Source organism: Bolinopsis microptera, chromosome 5 (assembly GCF_026151205.1).
Source record: "Bolinopsis microptera isolate Bmic1 chromosome 5, MBARI_Bmic_1.0, whole genome shotgun sequence".
NCBI lineage: Eukaryota > Metazoa > Ctenophora > Tentaculata > Lobata > Bolinopsidae > Bolinopsis > Bolinopsis microptera.
In genome coordinates, this window is record NC_087076.1 from 2,180,936 (window position 1) to 2,203,060 (window position 22,125).

Consider the following 22,125-nt stretch of genomic DNA (forward strand, 5'->3'; position numbering starts at 1 on the left):
GACGTATTTCTCCATAAAAAGCACAATAGCGTAAGCAGCTTTTGTCGAGGTGCCCCGAAAGTGATCTTAAACGATTTTCCGTTCAGTTTTGGTTGAGGTACACTAACTTTGTGCATAATCAAGAAAGTTATTGATTATGCTTTTTGTGGAGATATAACCTGCGCCATCAAAGAACTAGCAAATTTCCAAAGTGACCTACTGTTTAGCAAAAGGGAGCAAATAGATACTGAAACCCAGACCACTTTTACTGCATCATATAGATAATAATGAATTGTTTCAAACATTATACACATAATGTCGCAATACAATGACCCTATATAAAAATAACCCTTCAAAAATTCAATATTTTGAAAATCACCCTTGGCCTTGCGGCTCCAAGTTCAAATCTAAACTGTCTATATTGACAAAGTTCTTTCTCGCCCCTCTGTCTCCCCGGATAGAAATTACCGTCGTTCTTACTGCATCATATAGTGATAAGTTTGATTCACGATGTCAATCATTCGCATCTCGCCGATCTGCATAAGTCGGCGACCACCACACGGATAAATGTCACCAGTAACAACTGACTCATCATATTGTGATGGATAGACAATTAAAAATTTTGTAAAATTTTGTATTATAACTGGGTGGATTTCTGAGTGATATATGGACACGTTCATTTGAGTTTGAGGATATTGGTAAATAAAAATAATAGCGTTTTTGACGATAGTGGCTTAATTTTGACATCTATTAACCTAGCACGTTCAGAAGTTCTGAACATTAGCCACATAACCCATACTCCCATATGCACTGCTCAGAAAGAAAATCTATTGTTGTTAGGCACTAAAATGTATCAAATGTCACATTTTGTGTGACTTAATTAACTGCAGTTGTCTAATTACCATTCCTTGGCCTGAAACATAGTAGATTAGGTCAATCTAACAATTATGATACAACATTGGTTAAAGGGCACGGATTGAACGGTTACAAGGCAATATTTAGGTAACTTTGTCACACTCAGAATACCATACCTCTATTCTACTGTGATGTGTCCTCAAAACCCTTTTTACTCATTATTTGATGGTTGATCTACCAAGTACGGAGTACCAATCATAGCCCTTAAATATGTTGCTTTGAAAAGTTAGCTAATACAGGCACTTGGTTATTGGGAAATGAGGTTAATTCTGTCACAATATATGGAATTTAAAATTTTGGGCGAATTATTTATATCTGATTTTGGTTTGAAAGGCGGGAAAACTTTACATGATGACAATGTAGTTGATGCAAGTTAAGATCAGTTGATGTTTACATTGTCACAAAAAATTATACGAAATCGCAAATAGGTTAAAAACAATGATTATATAATGAAATAGTCTCCTTTAATAACTCTTATAATAACTGATGTGACAAAGTAAACATGTCTTGCCCCTATTTTGAAGATCTATATATTCTATAACTTTATTAGAATTCAACATTCTTTCAGAAAAAATTGGTAGAATATTGTCCAGAACATCAGAGCTCAAGTTTAACAATTTTAGGTTAAATTTGTCAAAGTCACTAAAAATGTGACAAAATTAACTTTTCCTGCCCAAAAATTTCAAGATAGTGTGTAAAAATTAGCATAGGCTGCTTTATTACCTAAATAAATCAATCCAAACTACAAAAGAATATATGTTAATGTGATGACGATTACCTAACTCTAATAATAACTGATGTGACAAAGTAAACATGTCTTGCCCCTATTTTGAAGATCTATTTATCTATAACTGTATTAGAATTCAACATTCTTTCAGAAACGATTGGTAGAATATTGTCCAGAACATCAGAGCTCAAGTTTAACAATTTCAGGTTAAATTTGTCTAAGTCACTAAAAATGTGACAAAATTAACTTTTCCTGCCCCAACAATATCAAGATAGTGTGTTAAAATTGGCATAGGAATTAGGATGCTTTATTGCCTATATTAATCGATCCATACTACGAAAAAGATCGGTTAATCTGATGACGATTACCTAACTCTTATAATAACTGATGTGACAAAGTAAACATGTCTTGCCCCTATTTTGAAGAACTATACCTCTATTAGAATACTATGTAACTTTATCATCAAAAAAATTTCGATAAACTAGTTATTTTGCCAGCAAGGAGCTGACAGAGTTATAATAATTTTTTTGTGACGAAATTACCCTATTTTTGACCATGTTGCGGTAGTTTAATTGTGACACTGTTAACATATTACCACCCGATAATGATTTATGTGACTGGTGCATGGTACTAGCAGTGTTGTTTGATCCATAGTACGTAATACAAAGGGTTTAAGCTGGTATATCATTATTTGTTCAATTTCACACATGTTCAGATATCATCAAGATTATGTGACAAAGTAAACTTGTCTGTGCCTTCTGTGTTTTAATTCCTTGCGACTATATGATATAATAACAATTCCTAGCACTTCCAGGCCATTAAATAAACCTACACTACTCAGCATTGCTTATCAGGGTTCCCTAAACATTCTTCACATATTTTCTTAAATGTGTGACACAGTAAACCTGAGTGCACCATCTAACGAAAAAAGTCGTCAAATATGTAGGTAATGGTCATATGTACCCATCCAATCAACTGGACACTCAAAATTTTGGTCAAAAACGGCAGCAAGGGGTCCATATTTACTCTGTCACATGTTTATAGTGTGACAATGTAACCATTTCCGTGCCGGCCGTATTTAAGCGATATCTTATCACCTGATTAAGATATCGTTATGTGACAAAGTTAGCCTAGAGGATGAGACGATTATCCTAACCATCAAGGGTTTGTGTAATTTCATAGTGTGACAAAGTCAACTACACTGTGCCTTTTAATAGGGTCACTTATATTTACCAATATCCTCAAACTCAAATGAACGTGTCCATATATAATAACGCTGCTTATCTTTTTACAGCAACACATTTTCCAGGTTACATAGCCGATAAGAAGTTTGCTGTAAGCGCAACGCGCAGCGTCTATTCAATTGTTATTTTACAATTATATGTCACATTTATTAATTATTATAGAGCTAAAATTTTAGAAGCAGAATAATTTGTAGGGAAAATTCGGTCGTTTGCGGAGTATAGGCCGTGAACACTGCAATGCCAATAACGGGGAGATTCCAAAACCGCACGCTCATGATTTGTGATTGAGCGCGCGCCTCTACGAACATCGGTACCGCTCAAGCATAAAATACTGAGCAGTACGTGGTTCTGCGTAGACATATAATAGCACAAGTTTCATTCAACTTCCCAATTATGTGTTAACGGGTGATACTCGTAAAATATCTGTTCCGACCGTCGACGAGTCCAAATCGGCGCGCGTCCTAGTAGGTTATAAACCTAAAAATTATGTGACATGTACAATGTAAGTGTATTGTTGTTAAACTTAAACATTCAATGTGTAATGATTGGATATGCTCAAATTTTTTTCAAAGTTTCCTTTCTATTCACTGTTTAAGTGTTTAAAGGTTCGGGTAAAATTTTGTTAGGATTGGATTGCATTGATATGACTAAAGTTAATTTGTAAGTTTATAACCTACCAGGACGCGCCCCGAGTATGGAACAGATATTTTACGAGTATCACCCGTTAAAAGTTAATTAAATATAATGATTACCTGGCACGCCAATCCAATGCGCAGTGCCGGGTACGTTTCTCGCATATAAATTGCTCTAACCAGAGCCCTTGTGCTTACAGTGTTGTAGGTTTGTAACCTACCAGGACGCGCGCCGAGTTGGACTCGTCGACAACAATTATTTTACGAATATCACCCGTTAGTATAATATGTAATACTTGTAGCGCGATGCACTACTGGGTCGCGCCGCGCATCAAATAATTCTTCTCGGTAGATCGGCGAGATGCACCACTGTGCCTCACCGAGCTGCGAAGGATTGACATCGTGAATCAAATGTAATACCTGAGTGTTATGGATAGGTTCGTACTTTTGTTTAATCCGAGAATTCTGTTATATCAGGGTGCTAAGGAAAACTTTGTAGCGCGATGCGTTACTGTGCCGCGCCGCGCACTCAATAAGGCTTCTCACAGCGACAGATCGGCGAGATGCGCTACTGTGCCGCGCCGAGCTGCCATGAATTGACATCGTGAATCAAATGTAATACCTGAGTGTTATGGATAGGTTCGTACTTTTGTTTAATCCGAGAATTCTGTTATATCAGGGTGCTAAGGAAAACTATAAACTATAAAATCAGCTTAATGCCTCCGGCTAATAGTAGACAGTAGTAGCAGTAAAAGGTGTACGTGAGAATAGAAGACAAAAAACATGGATAGCCCCTATATCCAGTGTCTCCGGACACCTTAGGAAAATGGAGAAGAGCTACGAGGGATACAAAATAATGATTAATTTGCTACATAACACGTTGTATATATTTCTCGTGCACGCGAAGCGTGCACGCCGGCGCGCGATCAAAAGGGCTTACTGCTTACAGCGTGTGTCAAATGATTAATCACTATACACTCGACAAATGGCATGGCATAAAATGGAGACTATTTCTATGGAGAAAATGGAAAAACCTATGAGTAATTCTCCATTTTCTCCATTTATGCCATTGGCCCCCCCACTGTCACGTGAATTTTTAACACGTCCTCGCTCTAGGTTGCCCTGAATGAATATTCGGACACCTAACCCTCTAATCTGATCCCAACCCTAACCCACTCTCTAAGCTAAAGAATATACTGAAACCCTTACCCTAACGAGAAATTAGACCAATTTCCTTATTATATATGGTCATATCACTTACTGGGCGGCGCTCAGCCTGTCATTTTGCCGAACTTCTCTGTTTATGAACATTATAGCTTCCCAGGTGATCATATCACGAGATTATCCAGACAGTTTTTCGCCCATACCAGGGGAGCATTTTAACCTTATGTCAGTCATGTGGGGTGATTTGGAATCAGCGTTCGAAATTAATTGACGATGTCAATTCTTCGCAGCTCGGCGCGGCCCAGTTAGTACAACATTTGAAAATACATCGATTCAAGTTGGTTTTAGAAAAATCTTGAAAATCAAGTGCAGAGTATAAAGTAATTTAGCACGTTCAAGGGATAAATGAGATTTATAATTATTGCTCATGATTTAAGATTGTACTCTGCCAATTAAGTAAATTGTAAGTTTATCTTTATAATCTTCCAAGATGCCCGCTAAGTTGGACTCGTCGACGGTCTAATATAATATTAATGGAAATGGAACAAATACTTTAAGAGAATCAGCTGTTAACCTGCCAATCGCATTACTTGATTTATGTCCATTGTGGAACTGTTACACATATTTTGAATTAATTACAAAGTAGGAGCTTCATATTCTGAAATACAACTACAAGTGCTTGTCGATTTGCAGAATTTCAAATAATGTTTTGGCTGCAACAACTAAGGGACTATGGACATTCCTATATTACGAATTTATTCACAGACTCTGCCATATAACATGCTATTGTATTTCTTGTCCTAACTTTTTAGGAAAACTTTAATTTTGATTCACGATCTTTACTAAGGGGTCGTTCACATGTTACGTAATCAGCCGAGGGAATGGGGTTTCCAAATGATTACGCTAGTGTAATTTTGACACAATGGTATATGTAACTGTAAAACTGATTACATGTTACAGAGGGGGGGGGTGGTAAAAATTGTTCAAGAAGTGATTACGTAATATTTGAACGTCCCCTATCTTGGTGTATTTTTAAGTGGAGTAGATAATGCATATGCAATATGCTTATAGTTATACAAATGAACAAGCCCAATTTATAGCTGTCGATGTATTTTGTTTTTACACTGTTACATGTGATGTAGCCGGCTAGTACAATTCATTAATCTAATTTGAGAAGTTTACAACTTTAGCTCTCTTTCATCCGGTAACCGTGGTTACCGGATGCACCCCGCCGGCAACTGCTTGCTGTTCCTTAATTAAATTGTAAATGTTAATATTACTGAGTTCAAAACGGGTATTCGCAATTTAGCCGGATGTATCATTTAAAAGGATTTTTACATTTTAGCATATTTGGATTTCAGCGTGTACTCAATAAACAAAGAAACTAATAATGTCCATGCTAACTTTGACTCTAATTTGTGAATTTCCAGTCAATAAAGATGCCATATATTGCGGGGTTTCGAAACAATATGAACAATACTTTTCATAATCATTAAGTTATAAACAGTATTTACAATAAATCGGTACAAACTAAAGTTCCGAACGGCTGGCCAAGTTGGACCCGTGCCTGTACTCCTCGATATCTCTCTTTCTCGGACCTCCCGCCCTAAATAAAAAACAGCAACTATATATTCAAAGAGAAGACGAGTGTAGTGGCAACTTCCGCCCAGTCTTGGTGTAGAAAAGTAGTGTCACGTGACAAGCTTGGAGGAAGGTTGGGCGGGAGCCCTCTCTCATGCAAGCCACTGTATAGGGAATCCCAGCCAAGGACACAATTTATATGTCGTCGATCTCGGCGTTGACGGCAGCGAGCTCGTCTTTGGTAGCGGCGTGTGATTCTTGCTCCTTTTCGAGGTCATCTGTAATGAGAGGTTTTGTTACCGGAATGTGGGACACGTTTACAATTTGAATTAGCAATGGGTGTGTAGAATGGTATGTGCTGGTTCTCAAGAATTCCCAGGCGACGATTTTGGCCATTTATAGTATTGCTCGGTTGCTGTAAGTTAACCCTGTCAAGAAGTTGAGTATTCCCGGAATTTTAAAATATCATCCTGACATACTTTTAACATTCAGAAGCCGTACAAGGCCACATTGAGTCTGGTAACCCAAACGAAAACTTAGTTAGTTATTTTGCGTTGAAGCATCTTGTCATCAGTTTTAAACGAAAGAATGTGTAAATTTAAGGCCGGAGAGCAATTTCTGTCAGAAACCACACCTATCGGAACTGAAGCAGTATCAACACGTGACCAGCATGTCACCTGATATAATACCTCTGATCTGATTGGTTTAGAGAAAATCTAGAATGATAACAACTGAGGCCTTTGACTAGCCGCGCGCGTTTCAGAGGTCCAAAAATTTATAGTAGACCATTTTGACAGGCTTTTTCATATTTGATTGGGGTCTATTATGCAAATGCGGACTTAACGAGCCGCGCGCATGCCTGCTAGTTTTGCTGGTGTTGCTTTCGTGCGAATCATTTACGTATGCAAAGGACAGGAAAATTAATGCCGCTGATTATTTGAAAGTTCTCAAAAATTGTGCTTTAAACTCGATCATTGAGTTATCTAAAAATAATATTGATATTTACAATGTCACTTTTAGTACAGACAGTACTATTGTCGCCAAAACATGAACATAAAATAATAATCTATCAATCGTATTGGTATATCAAATTTAAGATTTTTATAGCTTAAAAATACAAAACATAAATCATAGCTCTTAAGTAAGTTCAATTCAAAGACTCGTAAAATTCAAATCAATAATGTAAAATTAATATATTGTTATCATACTCCACTGGTCATATAAAAAGTTCCTGTGAAGGAACCTCAAAAACTTTATTTGTCCATATTTTATGTTACATCCCTCCTATATGTGCATGTTCAACAAAATTGTTAGTCTAATGAGACTAATAGCAATTATAAACCTCTATGATAATAAATAAATTATTCCGTGCAAAATAACAGGCGCTACTAGGGTCATACTTCTAGATATCTTAATATATTGCAATCATTGAAAAAGAGGTGTGCTTTAAAGTTTAGCGAGCAATTCAATCATAAATCAAAGCATCGGGGATTAACCCCTTGAACATGAATTTCATGATCAGTCCTTAATCAGGGGATTTTAAAACTAATCCGAAAGTTTCTTAAAAATTGAAATGCTAGTGACATCTTCAATTATCTCCAATAATGAGATAATCAATTAATTATCTCCAATAATGAGATACCAGACGACACACCTAATAAAATCCACATTCCTGGAACCTAATACACATCTAGCTGGCAGTTTTACCGGCAACAACAAAACAATTGATGGTTACCATGGCAACACCACGGTTAGTGTTTCAAAGAATGGATGTGTCCAGACACCAGTCCAGAAGATTTCTACAAATCTCATCATGCGTCAAAGAAAATCAAGAGTGCTAGGATCAGAGTGATTATATGTCGTTAATTTCAGCGTTTAGTTCTTCGAGATCTGCCCGGGTAGTTTTGTGGGACTCCTGTTCTCTTTCTAGGTCTCCTGTGTAACATGCAGTTAATTGAACATGCAACATTACAGTCTCTTATTACATGCACCTCAGAGTTACTCACTGCAACCTTATTTCACTTATAGCATCATTTCACTTTCACTGGTAGCCTCACTTTACTTTCATTTAAGGTCTTAATTCACTTTCACTGGCGGTCTCACTCTACTTTCACTTAAAGCCTTGTGTCACTTTCAGCCTTATTTCACTTCTTCACTCGTTTCACTTTATTCGCTAATATGTACCAATACTTGCAAGACGATTCCTACAGATGCACCTCTAAAAACTGTCTCACAATGTCAGCACTTTTCACACAATCTCCAGCTGGAAGCTATCAACAGCTAACAACTCAGTGCTAGTGCTCTGAGGGAGCCGCCACCAAGTTATCACACTGTATACAACCAGCAGACAGCAAGCCTTGCTGGTTTAACTATAACAGACCTGGAACTGTCTGATTGGTTAGTTTAAATCCAGCCCTCTGATTGGTTGGTTTCAGTCACATGACTTTGTAGCTGCTGCAAGACATCTCAGTACCCTTACTTCCTCTCGTTAGAAGCTCCAATTAGGATAATATTTTAGAGAAAGTAATGACGGTGGCTAAATGAGTCAGGACCAAGTCTGTCACGTGATGTCCATATAAGGAGTGTTAGACTTAGAGACAACTTAGATAAGGAGGAGGGATAATAGTCAGACATAATCACTTCTACAATTACACACGGCTCAGCTTTAATGACTGGGAATGTGTAGCTCACACCAGGATAATCACGTGACCACATTTTAGCGAGATATGTCAGTACAGAGAGCTACACTAGGAGATACGATGTCTTAAAGTTGGGATCTCACACAAGAGGGACGGAACATGTAAATTAAGAAACCTGGAAAGTACTCTAAAATCACGTAGAGACACTTTGTAAGGCTCTACGATCAAGTAGAAACACTTCAGAGGATCAATGGTAAGATCGGTATAATGCGGACCATGACACAAGCTCTACTCGGCCCTGGGAGATTGCTGGCTCACATCACATTTCACAGGATCACATGATGACTGAACCTTATTTCACATGTTTAGCTGAAAGCCTTGTGCTGCAATTTCCACTGTTTAGTCGTGTTCAAGGTCTCCAGCTGTCTCTGGTAATTCTCCTTCTCTGCTATCTTAGCAGCATTTAGCTCCTCCATAGCCTCAACAGTTACCTCACGGTCGTCTTCTATCTCGCCCACTATTATCCACTCTTTCGTCGCATTCAACAGCTCATAATGTTTGTTGCTCTCGGCCATTTTCGCCGCGATCACCCGCTCCATAGCCTCTATTTCCATCTCACAGTTCCCTCTAATTTCCCCAACTATATGCGACAACACGTCCTTGTTCACAAATTTCCGGCCTCGCAGATCTAAAGATTTGGGTCACAGCGCTCGACATACACACAGCACGGTAGGTTAGCTAGGTTAGCTTAGATAGCTGGGTTAGCTTAAATTGCTTAGTTCGCTCGAAATGCACACACAGCTCGCAATTAGTTATTAGATTGTGCTTAAAGAAGGTTTAATCGATATAAATAGTTACATATCAGCTAAAGTAGGACTATTTAATGCTTGTTGAATTAACAGTAGTTACAAGACATTCCTGGTATACATTCCTGGTATACATTCCTGGTATACACATGTACAGTTGTAGTGTACAGTACACACGTGACACTTCTAAATATGCGAAACTTACTTTCGAGTTTGAGGATGTTCTCGTCGAGAACCTGGATCTGTCTCTCAGCGTTCTCAGCTCGGATGGAGAGATCGGACTTGGACTGTTCCAGTTCCCGGATGTTCTCCTCAAGTTTCTCCTCTCTCTCTGATTGCTGAAAGGAGGGGGAATGTTAGAAATGTGAAGTGAAGAATACTGGTATTAATCTGAGCAGTGTTGTAGTAGTAGTAGTACCGTTATTATAGTAACACGGCAGCTAGAGAGTAAATAGACAACTTTCAACAGACTATAGTATAGACTACAGCAGTAGTCTATAATATAGACTGTAGTGAGTGGTAAACAAAACTCCGCGCACACTCCGAGATGTAAGGAAGATGGAATGTGGCTAGATTCCATGAGGGGGTGCTGACAGTGCCCACTTTAGTGCTCTATAGACAGGGCAAATACAGGAAACAGTCGGACTCGCTACCATGGCACCAGACATATTACTGTACTGTTACCATGGTTACAGTACTAATACTGGTAATCCTGGAACCAGTTATACTAGCCAAGTTATACTAGCCAACCAGTTATACTATCCAAGCTACTTCTTTACAGTTTACGCAAGGTTAGCTGTTTAGTAAGTAGATGCAGGATAACCTAGGGGAACACTTGTCGTATTCTACTCACTAGAGCCTAGTTTAAATGATGCTTTACATAGCAGTAACTATTCAGTAACTAGCCTGTAAGATAACGTATCTACACAGCAGATGAAGGTCAGATTAATGGAGCCTGATACAATGGGAGAGTAGGCCAGGAGAATAGGTGTACTGCTGTGTACCCTACTGTATATCTCAATACCCGTCCTTACAAATCAGGGAATATTTAAAGAGGAGGGATTGTAGTGGTGCAGACTAGGGAGACCTGGAGCACTAGGGTACTGGTTTCTATCTAATACAATTAGCTATTTTTCAACTTTTAGCCGTTGAAGAAGGAGTGAGTCTTTTGTTGCCATGGTTACGGTGACTCGATTGGTGAGGTAAATTCCAGTTGGTTCTGATAACAAGGTTATATTTGAGGAGGAAGCCACCTGGGGAGGACGAGTAGCACGCACAGTTACTACACTCCCCTCTCTCTCTACACATGCAGCCTGCTACCTGGTTCTCTGCTACCTGGCTGCAAGCCAGAACCTATAACTTACCAGACCCTCGGCAGCTTCCATCTTCTTCAGGATGTTGTTGATGTTTGTCACCTCAATCTCGAGTTCCTTCACCTTGCTGAAAAAGATAAACATTTGGGAAGTGGGGTCTTAACTTATAGATGTATTTAGGGATGAATCTCTAGTAAATGAAAATAAAAGAACAAATGTAAAAGAGAATTGAAATATTTAGCTAACCTCTCAGCAGTCTCACTGTTGCCCTCAGCACGGCTGAGATCCTCCTCCAACATCTTGATCTTTCGGTTGGCCTGTAAAGAAGTATACGTTACACTCGGTATATTAGACGTTACACTCTATATTGTAACGTTTAGGGATACAGTTTAGCAGATCATTCGCTTAAATTCCTGTTCAGTATTTGGGGAAATTGCCAGCACTTCTACTTTCACATCTCACAATTACAATCATACATCAGTCCAGGCAATAGGAGGATGATTATACAGGACAAATGTTACATTTAACAGTACATTTACAGTACTGTTTACTACTCAGGGAAATAATAATTTATAGAGACGGGGTCAAGTTACACACTCGGGGGAGGGGGGGGGGGGCGTTTAATAGTACATTTTGGTCATGTTTAGTAACCCCCCTCGTTCAGTAACCCCCGCATATAACCTACAATTCCCGCAACTCTTTATCCGTGAGAGATATAGAGCTCTCATATAACTAGCGGAGAGTGGAACACTCCGTGGATAGAGGATAACCTCTATTGTTCAGACTGCATGCAATCAGGCGAAGTGGGGGCCCCGTGTGATAATTAATAATGTATAAAATACGGGGATTTTGAACAAAGGGGTTAGAAGAGGTGCGAGTGTGTGATAGTGGGACGGCGGTGCACTATGAGGGGGACTATGAGGGGGTGTGCTCTGAACAAAGGAACACACTATCTACACTCTCATCTGCTCCATACGCGACATTTTGGGGAACAATTTGGCCTCTTATCCTAGCCCTACTTGTCATCGTGTCCCTGTTTCAAGTGTAGTCCAGCACTTTGAGCTGACAGAATGATTGTTCATCTGTAATAAGAGGAAACAGATTCTCTTCAGTGTTTTCTAACTTCTGACTTAATTGTAGCGGAGTTGTGAGACAGTGAGGGAAAAGACAAAGAGTGATTGTTCTCGAAATAAAGGAGGTTTAATGTTTATTGCAGTGATATGATTACACAGCTGGAATAGTGGAATGTAGGCCCGTATGAAATGTGATATCGTGGAATGTGAACTCCGAGATACGCCACATACGTGACCTCCCTGTAATCGCTCCTTCACAACAAAATCTTCCAGCACGTAATTATATAGTGGACCAGTGTTTGGACGGTGATGTTTCTTCAATGTAGGACTAAGCACGTGTGTTTGTGTGACTGTGTGTGTGTAATCATTACAGGCTACAGGGCAATGAAACAGACTTTATTAGATATTGTGTAAGCAGGCTACTGTGAGCTAAGGAATGTTTGAAGGTTAAAGGAGGGGGTAGGTAAAGAGGTGAGGGAGATTAAGGAGGAGGGATAAGAAGTGCGAGGTTTTACCTCGTCGTTCTTGTGTTCCAAGTCAGTTGTCTGGGCGGTCAGCTCCTCGTTCTGGTTCTCCAAATCCTCTATTCTCTCTTCGTAGTCTTCGTTCTGGAGCTTCCTCTCGGCCTGAACATTTCAACAGTTAGTTTGTGCTCAGTAATGACGTTCTAATATAATGTAACCATCATTATCTTGTCTTTATTGATAAGATCACCTAACTATTCCTGGACAATTCTGACTAAATAAATTGTTCTAATTCTTCACTGCTTGGTAAGGCAATGAAATGGACTTAGATCCATTAGTGAACATATGGAGATACCCGGAAACATGAATTAAACTATTATTTGGCTGATTGGTTTGTCTAAATTGTGTCGCTGGAAATTTACCTGACAGCAGTTCGTGAGATTCACTATTAAACATTATTCATCTTACACATTTGAAGATGAAAACACATTAATGTCAGACAGCAGCCATAGACGTGAGACTGCTGATTATGTGATTCTAAGGCAGGGTTCTTTAGAATGTCGACTGATGGAGTTAGGTTAATTGATAAACTAGGTGTACTGCCCTTGTTCAGAAACTGCATTGAAATAATTACAGCCTCGCGGTTCGGACATAGTCTTCTTCGGTGTACTGAACAGAACCTGACGATACAATCAGACTCATGCCTGAGACGCCGTGACATTTCTTATGAAGGACTTAAATATATCAAGTAGCGGGATAAAATATTTCCTTGTGTTTAGAATTTGTTATTAAGAAAGAAATATAATTCAAGTTATTGTTGCCTCTTTTCGCAATATTTGAACTTTCTTCAAATGTGTAACATTTAATTGCTATTATGATAAGCTTTATACATTTTTTACTTTTATAACGCTCACCTACATTGCTCTAGTCACTTCAAAACCAATTTTATAAATACCAATAACCTAGCTTAACGTTATGAACTGTAAAAACAACTTACATCAGCGTATTTCTCCTCGAGTTCGTGGTGGGCGACCTTGATGGTCTCAAGTTCCTTCTCGAGAGCTTCTACCTTCTCTTGTTCCTTGTATAGTGATTCTTCGAATACCTTCATCGACCTGTGAAGATGCACATTTTAGATAACTTTTTGGAAGTAGTCATCGTAGTAATTTTATTTCATTCTATACTCAAATTCATACTTAAAAGGTGTTATGATATGCCAGTCAAAACCAGTTTGGAGTCATCTCAACATTTAATAGGCAGGCTCAGATCTAAAAAGATAAAATTTCCAAATATGTAAATGGTCAACATGTCCAAATACATGAAATATGGTGAACAAAATGTCCAAATATGCTATAAATACCTCTGTGCCTCCTCTGCTTCCTTCTCAGCGGTCTCAGCCCTGGTGGTGAGCTCAGTGACGGAGCTCTCTGCCTTGTCTAATTCCTCCTCTGTCAAGGACAGCTTCTGATGGGCGGCTTTGAGGTCATTTTCCAGCTGAAAGAAAGGGGATGTTAGCAACTGGGCATATCTGGTCAGCTATGGGAAACTGGAGAAGTAACAAATTTAAATACTGATTACTGATAGGTTATACTAAGTCATGTCAGTCTTGTCTGGACTCTTGTCGTTAAATATCATTAGCTTTTTAATGTGAGAGTCGCACATTTCTAGCTCTGGGATATAGATAATAATGATAATAAGGCAGCGTGTGTAATATATAGATTGTGATCTGTAATTTGCATCATAATCAACTATACTGGTCATTAATCAGGTGGGTGGTTTGATAATGTACAAATATACATATGTAGATAACTTATACATACAACACACGGTTAAAATAAATACACGCTACACGCTCCTACTTCTACGTTTCTTACTTCTTAAAAACGTCATTTTAGACATGCAATGATAAGATCAATATTCAATATATCAGTCATCCTTATTACGTAATCTGTTATCATTGTGTCATATTATGTGTCATATCGGCCGCCCCAACATTACACACAATCTATTATGGGGCTCCAACATTCTATACGTGCTATTATGTGACCGCTCCTTCATAAAGTGTACCGTAATGTAAGGACGGTGTCAGGTAGCCGGTATATGCGCTAATTCCTTACACACCGGCTCACACTTACAGATCTACTTTCTCTCAGGTACAGTGGAATATGAGTATAAAGTAAGGTCACACGTGACCAGGTGACACGTGACCAGGCCACACGTGGCCACGTGACCAGTGCGGTTATGACTCAATCCTCATCCTGGTTTGTGATCTCAGGTCTAATTTTAACGTGTTTCTCTCATCGTATAATTACATGGAGTTATGTAACACAGTAACACACATAGCACAGCACATTCTTCTGTTATATGGGGGAGGCGAGGCAATGGGAGCGGAGGTGTCTTTATATTTTATAACTTATTACTTATAACTTAAAATGTGTAACTTTTTACTTATAACTTAAAATGTGTAAATTATTACTCATATAACTTAAAATGTGTAACTTATTACTTACAACTGATAACTTATAATGTGTAACTTAAAACTTATAATGTGTAACTTGTAATATTACTAAAACAATAAAAAAAGGACCACATTGTTCATTATTTAACTGTGCTTTCAGAACCCAACTATTGTAGGCACTGTATAAGAATCATAGTCTAAGAGGAACTAGTATATCAGTAAGATTGTTAATTTAAGAAGCTGCCAAATATTGAGTAGGACTAGTAGTGTCACACTACTACAGCCATATAAATGTACGTGTAATATATAGCTGTTATCTTGTGATATTTGATACCAGTAACCACATCTACTGATAACACATAATAGCCACCACACATCCCTTCTTGTAGTGTCTATAATAGTAACAAGTTACACCACCTATATTCCATATTATACCTTCAGCTAACATTCTCTTTACTTCTTAGAAAATACTTAGTCACTAATATCATTTCAATATAGGTAATACTAAGTAACAACTAATTAAGATGCTTGTTAAGTAAGTTGTTTGTTTGTTATTAGCTTAACTGTGTTCATTCTAATGGTTCATGTAAGCAGGAGCACCTCTTGCTAGATATAGTATTCATAACTAACTAGTATATAATATAACTAGTAGCCCCGGGTTTGTTAAAGGGAACATTCAATATGCAGGCCAATATAATCAGTAATTACTTAGTAAAGGCAGTAACTGTATTCTCTATTATATATTATACTTTATTATACATACTATTAACTATTATATAATATATACTAGTGTACCCCCCCCCCCCCCCCCCCCCCCCCCCCCCCCCCCCCCCCCCATAATTATTACATAGAAAATAAAAACAAGTTCATTTTAACCCTCACGAAAGTTGACCTTTATATTAACTTATAAATATAACTGTAGTAGTAATATCGTTGTTAACATAACTAGTGACAATTTGCCGAGAGGAGAGAGAATATTTGGGTTACATTGCCTTGGAGGCCGGATGAAGGGAGGGTGTTGACATATATTTCAAAACCCCACTTTACATGCCTTTTATACGGAGACGGACATGCCCAAATAAGGGCACACTAGCTGGTCGGCTGTCAGCAGGTTGAAGCTGTGAGCTTTTCGTTAATCCCTCTGCAGGACAACTAACTGTGTGTCATGTGACACCCTCACACTGACCAGTAGGAAGCTAGCTGGAATAAGTGCATGTTTTGCATATTTCCTGCAATAACCTGCTACTATTGGAAATTTCAAACCCACAAAAAGCCCTGCAGAGTTGCCCGGAAAAAGGTGTAGCCATGGCAACCCCTTATAAGGAGATATCTGCTGATCAGACCTGAAGCCAAAGAGCTCTGGTATTTTACATTACGCTCATAATCCCGTCTGAGGCGAGTTAGCGCAAGTCAGAACTGTAACCGGGGTCGTCTCTATTGACAGGTCCTAGTATCACGTGTTATCGAGAGTAACCATGACAACACGTGATACTATAAGTTACCATGGGAACAGTAACACGTGTTACCAGGAGTTACCAGTGGAACAGTAACACGTGTTACTCTAAGTAACAAGAGGAACAGTTACACGTGCTATTCGTGTATCGGACAAATTGCTAATGAGCCAGCACGTAATTCTACAAAATGGCTTTATTTTTAATCTACCGAACGGCCTGAAAAAGGTGACTTTAGCTAGCGGACTTTGATGATAGCTTTCTAATGATAGCTTATTATTTGATCTTTAAATCCAATTATCCAAACCCATGCCCAATTAGGCACATTACTTATTTCACTTATTTGTTAATCTACCCAGAATATAGCTGCTATTCTATTAGCCCTAGTTTAATGGCCCAATCCTACTTCCAATAACATACCAACTCACTCAAAGGGCGAAAATGAGATTATGTCATTAAAACGGCCTTTAAACAGAATATCCCAAAAAATGGGGTAATCATATTTTAATTCTACCCGTTTACAGTAAGAATGTAAGCTACGGCACATTATAATTTATAGAATAATGATCTCATACTTAGCATTATTGCGGTACAAATTTACTTAAGTTTGACACTCACACACTACAAGTGTAGTTACACCGCACGGAAGACCCTCCACTTTTTGACAAGTCCTCTAGTTGTGCGAGGCCGCTGGTTGAGTGGTCCTAAGTTGTGCTCCTTTGTAATGCATGTTATGTGCAAGTGTAGCTAATATACTACTACTACTAGCCAATATGCACTGCTGATTAGCTTACATCACAATAAAATCACCGTCCTTAATATATATACTGCAACAAATGGTGGCCACTTTTCATGTAACGTGGATATAAGGAATTAAGGGGGGCAGTCTGTGTGTTAAACAAGCTGCCTTCTAAAATTAGCACATTATGAGTCTTGCTGAATATGTGGCAACAGCTGTGATGCACCCCACCCCACCACAAATAAATAACTTTTTCTTAAGCAGTCATTAGTTAATAAGGAGGTCAAATAATTGTGAGACAAAGGACCCAGTGTGTAAAGAAGAGGGAGCTAGTCCAATACACACAGCTAGGTTGTCCTATACAGTCCCAACTCAAGAGAGGTCAGGCCTGTATTAAGCGTATTTAGTGTACACAATTTGCGGTTACACGCCACCAACAGAGACCATGCTAGCTCTCTTACTGGAACACGGCCCCCAACAATAGCTACCTAGCTAGCTGGGTAGGTATGTGGGTGGGTGGGTAGGACCTCCAATTATATCCTACTAAATACCCCACATTGGATAAATACTCCTAAATAAGTTCAACCCAGTAACATAGCTGACAATTGAACCTGACAATTGAAACAGGTTGGAGAAAAGCATACTTAATATGTTTCCTAATCAGTGTAGTAATCAATGCAGCGGAAACTGAATAAGTTTCCAGGAGAGGTCAGGGGTAACTAGGGAACAGTTACCAGGGAGAGAGTTACCAGGGAATAGTTACCAGGGGAATAGTTACCAGGGGAATGAATGAGAGAGAAGAATAGGCGTATTGATTGTTATATTTTACTAACGGAGAATGAGAAAGAATAGCCATTAAAACAGTCAGATATTTGGTATAAATAACGAACCATTTCCCATATCCAGGGGTTCTCGCATTAACAACTACAGCCATGAATATTATTTTTGAAGCAGTATCTCTCGACATTCCAGCAATCGTCTATAATTTCAGGTTTGAAATTGAATTTTACCGTTTAAGAAAATATCTCCAAGATTGCACCATCCTCGAAAGCTTAGAGCTTTTATACAACGATATTGAACAAATGTTTGTCCCAGTATCGCAGACTTGGATGAACTTGTATATGTGAATTGTATAAGATATTTAAATATAAGGAATGGTAGTATAATGAGCGGCCGCTAGTTTAGAAAATATTATTTAGCTGTGAAATAACACTCAACACTGCATATCTACTGCATTTATTAACTAGTTGAATGATATGGTACTAGTGTAACCTACTTTATATAAATATATAAATATATAACATATATAGTATATAGGTAGGTTTAGGTAGGTATATAAATATCTAAAAATATTTATATTCATGAACCAAGTTTCAGGTAAATTCTCTCAACTTGGTTTAATTGTCAATGTTATAGACTGTATGGGGCTCCAAGGAGTTACTAGCTTGTGTTAAAAATGACTATAGATAGCACAGCATAAGAACTTAGTTGAAAAAAAAATTATCGGAAAAATTCTAATCAAGGTATCATGCCGGAGAGAGCCTCACTTACTTTATCGATCACAACTTCCTTCTCTCTGAGGGTAGCCTCTGAACCGTTGGCCCTGTCGTTGGCCTCATCAAGCTCTTGCTTGAGGTTGGCTACTTTTTTCTTTATGTTCATTACTCCGGAGTCTGACTTGGTCATGATGGATATTTTTCCTGGACGACTAACACAACTAAAGTTAACAAGATGGAACTAACAAGATGGTCAACTGGGTGACTAAACTAGTTGCTTACGATTATAAACGGACTGCTCTAGGAACAACTGTGACGTACTGACGGTTCAACAAAATTCTCCACTGAGACCAGCTCGTTCAATTACATTTAATTTCCTCGCGCTGCGAGATTGCGTGCGGAGGTAGCTTCGCGTGGGTTCAGTGATTTTCTGTCAACGCTAAATTAACGCAACGCGTTATATCCTGCAGAAGCTAAATTAGCAGAATCATATTTGTCATTCACGGTAGTTACTGTTTTATTAAACCATGACTTAGACCTGACATTGTAACTGATAAACAACTAAAGGTACACACTCAATTTCCCAGCAATTATTGCAGAATTGATCACAAAAACTAAAACTTGAGCCGCGCACAACAAAAGAGCAATCATATTTCAAAATGGAATGCAGCATATCATAGCACTGCGGACTGCAGCCATATTTTCTTCAATATCGGATATCGTATAGCTACGGCTTACACTCCAAAATTCTATTCTGATATTGGAAGTTAACGTATTGATTTAATTAAATAAGGCAACAAAAACTTAAACACGAAAGCCGTAACAAGTCAATAATTAATAATATCTTACTGGGCGGCGCTCAACGTGTCATTCCGCCGAATCTCTATTTTATGTTTATGAACATTATAGCCTGGGGTCCCCAGGTAAATAATATGTAGTAGATCACAAAATATAAAATAACAAACGTAACTTAGTAATTATGGTGACACGGACGTAGTCTAGTGCAAACATCTGCAATTTGTGGTTTCACTTTTCAGGTTTAATGAGTGATTTCAAAAACAATTAAAAGTGACTAGTACACTGTACAGTAACCAATAATCAAAAATTAAAAAGGCCAGGCTAGGGCCCCATATTTACAATTTAACAATTAATATTTAAATAACTAATTTACAGTGCGTGTAAACTCAAAACTATTTCTGTAAAATTTAAACTAATTTGAAACCCACGTGACTGGTAACAAAGTCAGTTTTAATAAATATGATATACATAATTATATGAAACAATATTAATAAAATATTATATCAGCAAGACAATAGTTGAGGCTGGTATTTACATGTTATTTGTTGTTTTATGGTTTTAAACTGCACATCCCAATTGATATTGATGATTGACAGCGTACATGGTACATGGTACAGCACGAGGCACAACACAAATGGGCATTCTGCTATGTTTGATGTATGAACTACCTTATCGATTATATAATAGCGAAAGTATTTACACGTACACCCAGTCTGATCATAAATCTATGAACTACATTATAATTATATAGTAATTATGCAATGAATGAGTTAATATTTCTTTGCACCAAAAGTTTTCAGTTTCACTTTCAGAATTGAAGTCTATGGTATTCTGGTCTCTGAGTCTATGTCGTTTACAAATAAACAAACTAAAAAGAAATAGAATGTGTCGAATAACAGTTCAGGATTTATTAGAAAACTTAAACACCTACCTTTTCGATGATAACCTCCTTTTCTGCGAGTTGTTCCTCGGCCTCGGCTGCGCGGCTTTGGACATCATCCAATTCGCTCTTGAGAGTTGCTACTTTCTTTTTGATGAGGTTAACACCCGATTCTGAAGCCATTTTTACCTAGTGAGCTGATGTTTTGTGTCAGATAGAATTTCGAGAATATACACACCCACCACAGCCTGTAGATCAAAAGAGGGAGACACATCGATAAGATGTGGGCACAGATAAGAAGGGACACAGCAAACGGTAATAAAACACTACCAGCTTTAAGCAACTATATCAATATCATACTCGTAGTCATCATGTCGATTATCGATATAATACCCGATACCGGCTACAATTTAGGTGATGTCATCGTGATGACACTTAACAACTACAATTTAAAATTTAAGTTTTTCAAAACATCCAAAGAAAACGCTAATATTAACGTAACACTGGTACACTAGCACAACTCCTGACCACTAACAAACACTACTACTACTAGATCAAATAATTCTGCTACCGTGTAAAATTGGCTTAACTATGACAATCTAATTTTAGGAATCAACTACAATCACGGATCATTAACTTGCTTTGATAATAAATTCTGATCTCTTGAGTGACAATTTTTGTTTACGGTATTTGTTTACAGTATTTGGATGTTATTAAGAGCTCACTTAGGGAAACTTAAGGCTATTAAAAGCTCACTTAGGGAAAATATTTGCTTATTTATATAAGGACAATTGAAAAGTAGTATTATGAAAGCTCTTTTGTATCGTGAGTGACAGATGAAGTGTTGAATTGTTAAAAATAGGACACCTTTACAGAATTAGTAGAATTAGGGGAAGCCACATAAACGCAGGAAAAGCCAAAAAAAAATTCTTTGACATGAGCAATAAACTTCCACTGGATCGGGGACAATAATTCAGTGTTCAGACCATCCATGCAAGAAAATAAATGGGGTATGACAAAAGGTAAACCATTTTGTTGACGAATGATGAGACTGAAGGTGTCTTAAAGCAAACAGGCTGAGACAGCTTGCCTGATTGTGTGGCTGACCTGTTCGAATAAAGCAGCAAAAGAGCCCGCTGAAGGATCCAATCATCACCCACAGGCGGATTAGAGTGGCTAATTCAGCAGAAATCTGCCGGATAAAAACAAAGCGCAGAACTTATTGCAAGCTTCCAGCAAGGTGCTCCTCACACCACTCAGTGGACCGGGTGATAGGATGCAAAGTGAAATGGCGTGATGATTTCACTGAAGAGCAAGTGAAATGGCGTGAAGAATTCACTACAGGACGCAGAGTGAAATGGCGTGAAGATTTCACTGAAGAGTAAGTGAAATGACGTGATGATTTCACTGAGAGCAAGTTGAAATGGCGTAATGATTTCACTGAGAGCAAAGTGAAATTGCGTGATGATTTCACTGAGAAGCAAGGTGAAATAGTGTGATGATTTCACTGAGAGCAAGGTGAAATGGCGTGATGATTTCACTGAGAAATATGTGAGATAAATAATTTCACACTCAGTAACAAACCACACGAGTGGTATTATAGACGGTCTATCCTGCACATTTGAGGTATTATCGCGCTTCAAATAATAGCAAGCCTGCAGAATGTTATTCTATTAAAATACGGTTCGGCAATACTAACGTAATTTACTCCTGTTTCCTTAAAGTAGGCTGCGCCATTGGCTGTGGCCGCTTCCTGGCTTTCTCTA

The 22,125-nt window shown here is 38.2% G+C and overlaps 2 protein-coding genes across 5 annotated transcripts in view; one reads left to right on the plus strand and one right to left on the minus strand.

The window, feature by feature from the left end:
- Window positions 1-22,125, plus strand: part of LOC134815051 (uncharacterized) — a 64,336-nt gene that overhangs the window by 1,563 nt on the left and 40,648 nt on the right. The window lies entirely within an intron of this gene.
- LOC134815047 (tropomyosin alpha-4 chain-like) lies at window positions 6,111-20,587 on the minus strand. Of its 4 annotated transcripts, none has more exons than XM_063823503.1 (8): window positions 20,411-20,587; window positions 13,898-14,031; window positions 13,535-13,652; window positions 12,589-12,699; window positions 11,247-11,317; window positions 11,052-11,127; window positions 9,893-10,025; window positions 6,111-8,177 (listed from the first exon to the last, which is right to left on the minus strand). In XM_063823503.1, exons 1-8 carry the CDS (start codon window positions 20,540-20,542, stop codon window positions 8,095-8,097), a joined length of 858 nt encoding a protein of 285 aa, XP_063679573.1. In that variant the 5' UTR covers window positions 20,543-20,587; the 3' UTR covers window positions 6,111-8,094. The 4 variants fall into 4 exon arrangements, with proteins under 4 accessions (XP_063679573.1, XP_063679572.1, XP_063679571.1 ...); XM_063823502.1 differs by having other exon boundaries at window positions 6,111-6,520; window positions 20,411-20,586; XM_063823501.1 differs by lacking the exon at window positions 20,411-20,587 and adding an exon at window positions 18,737-19,080.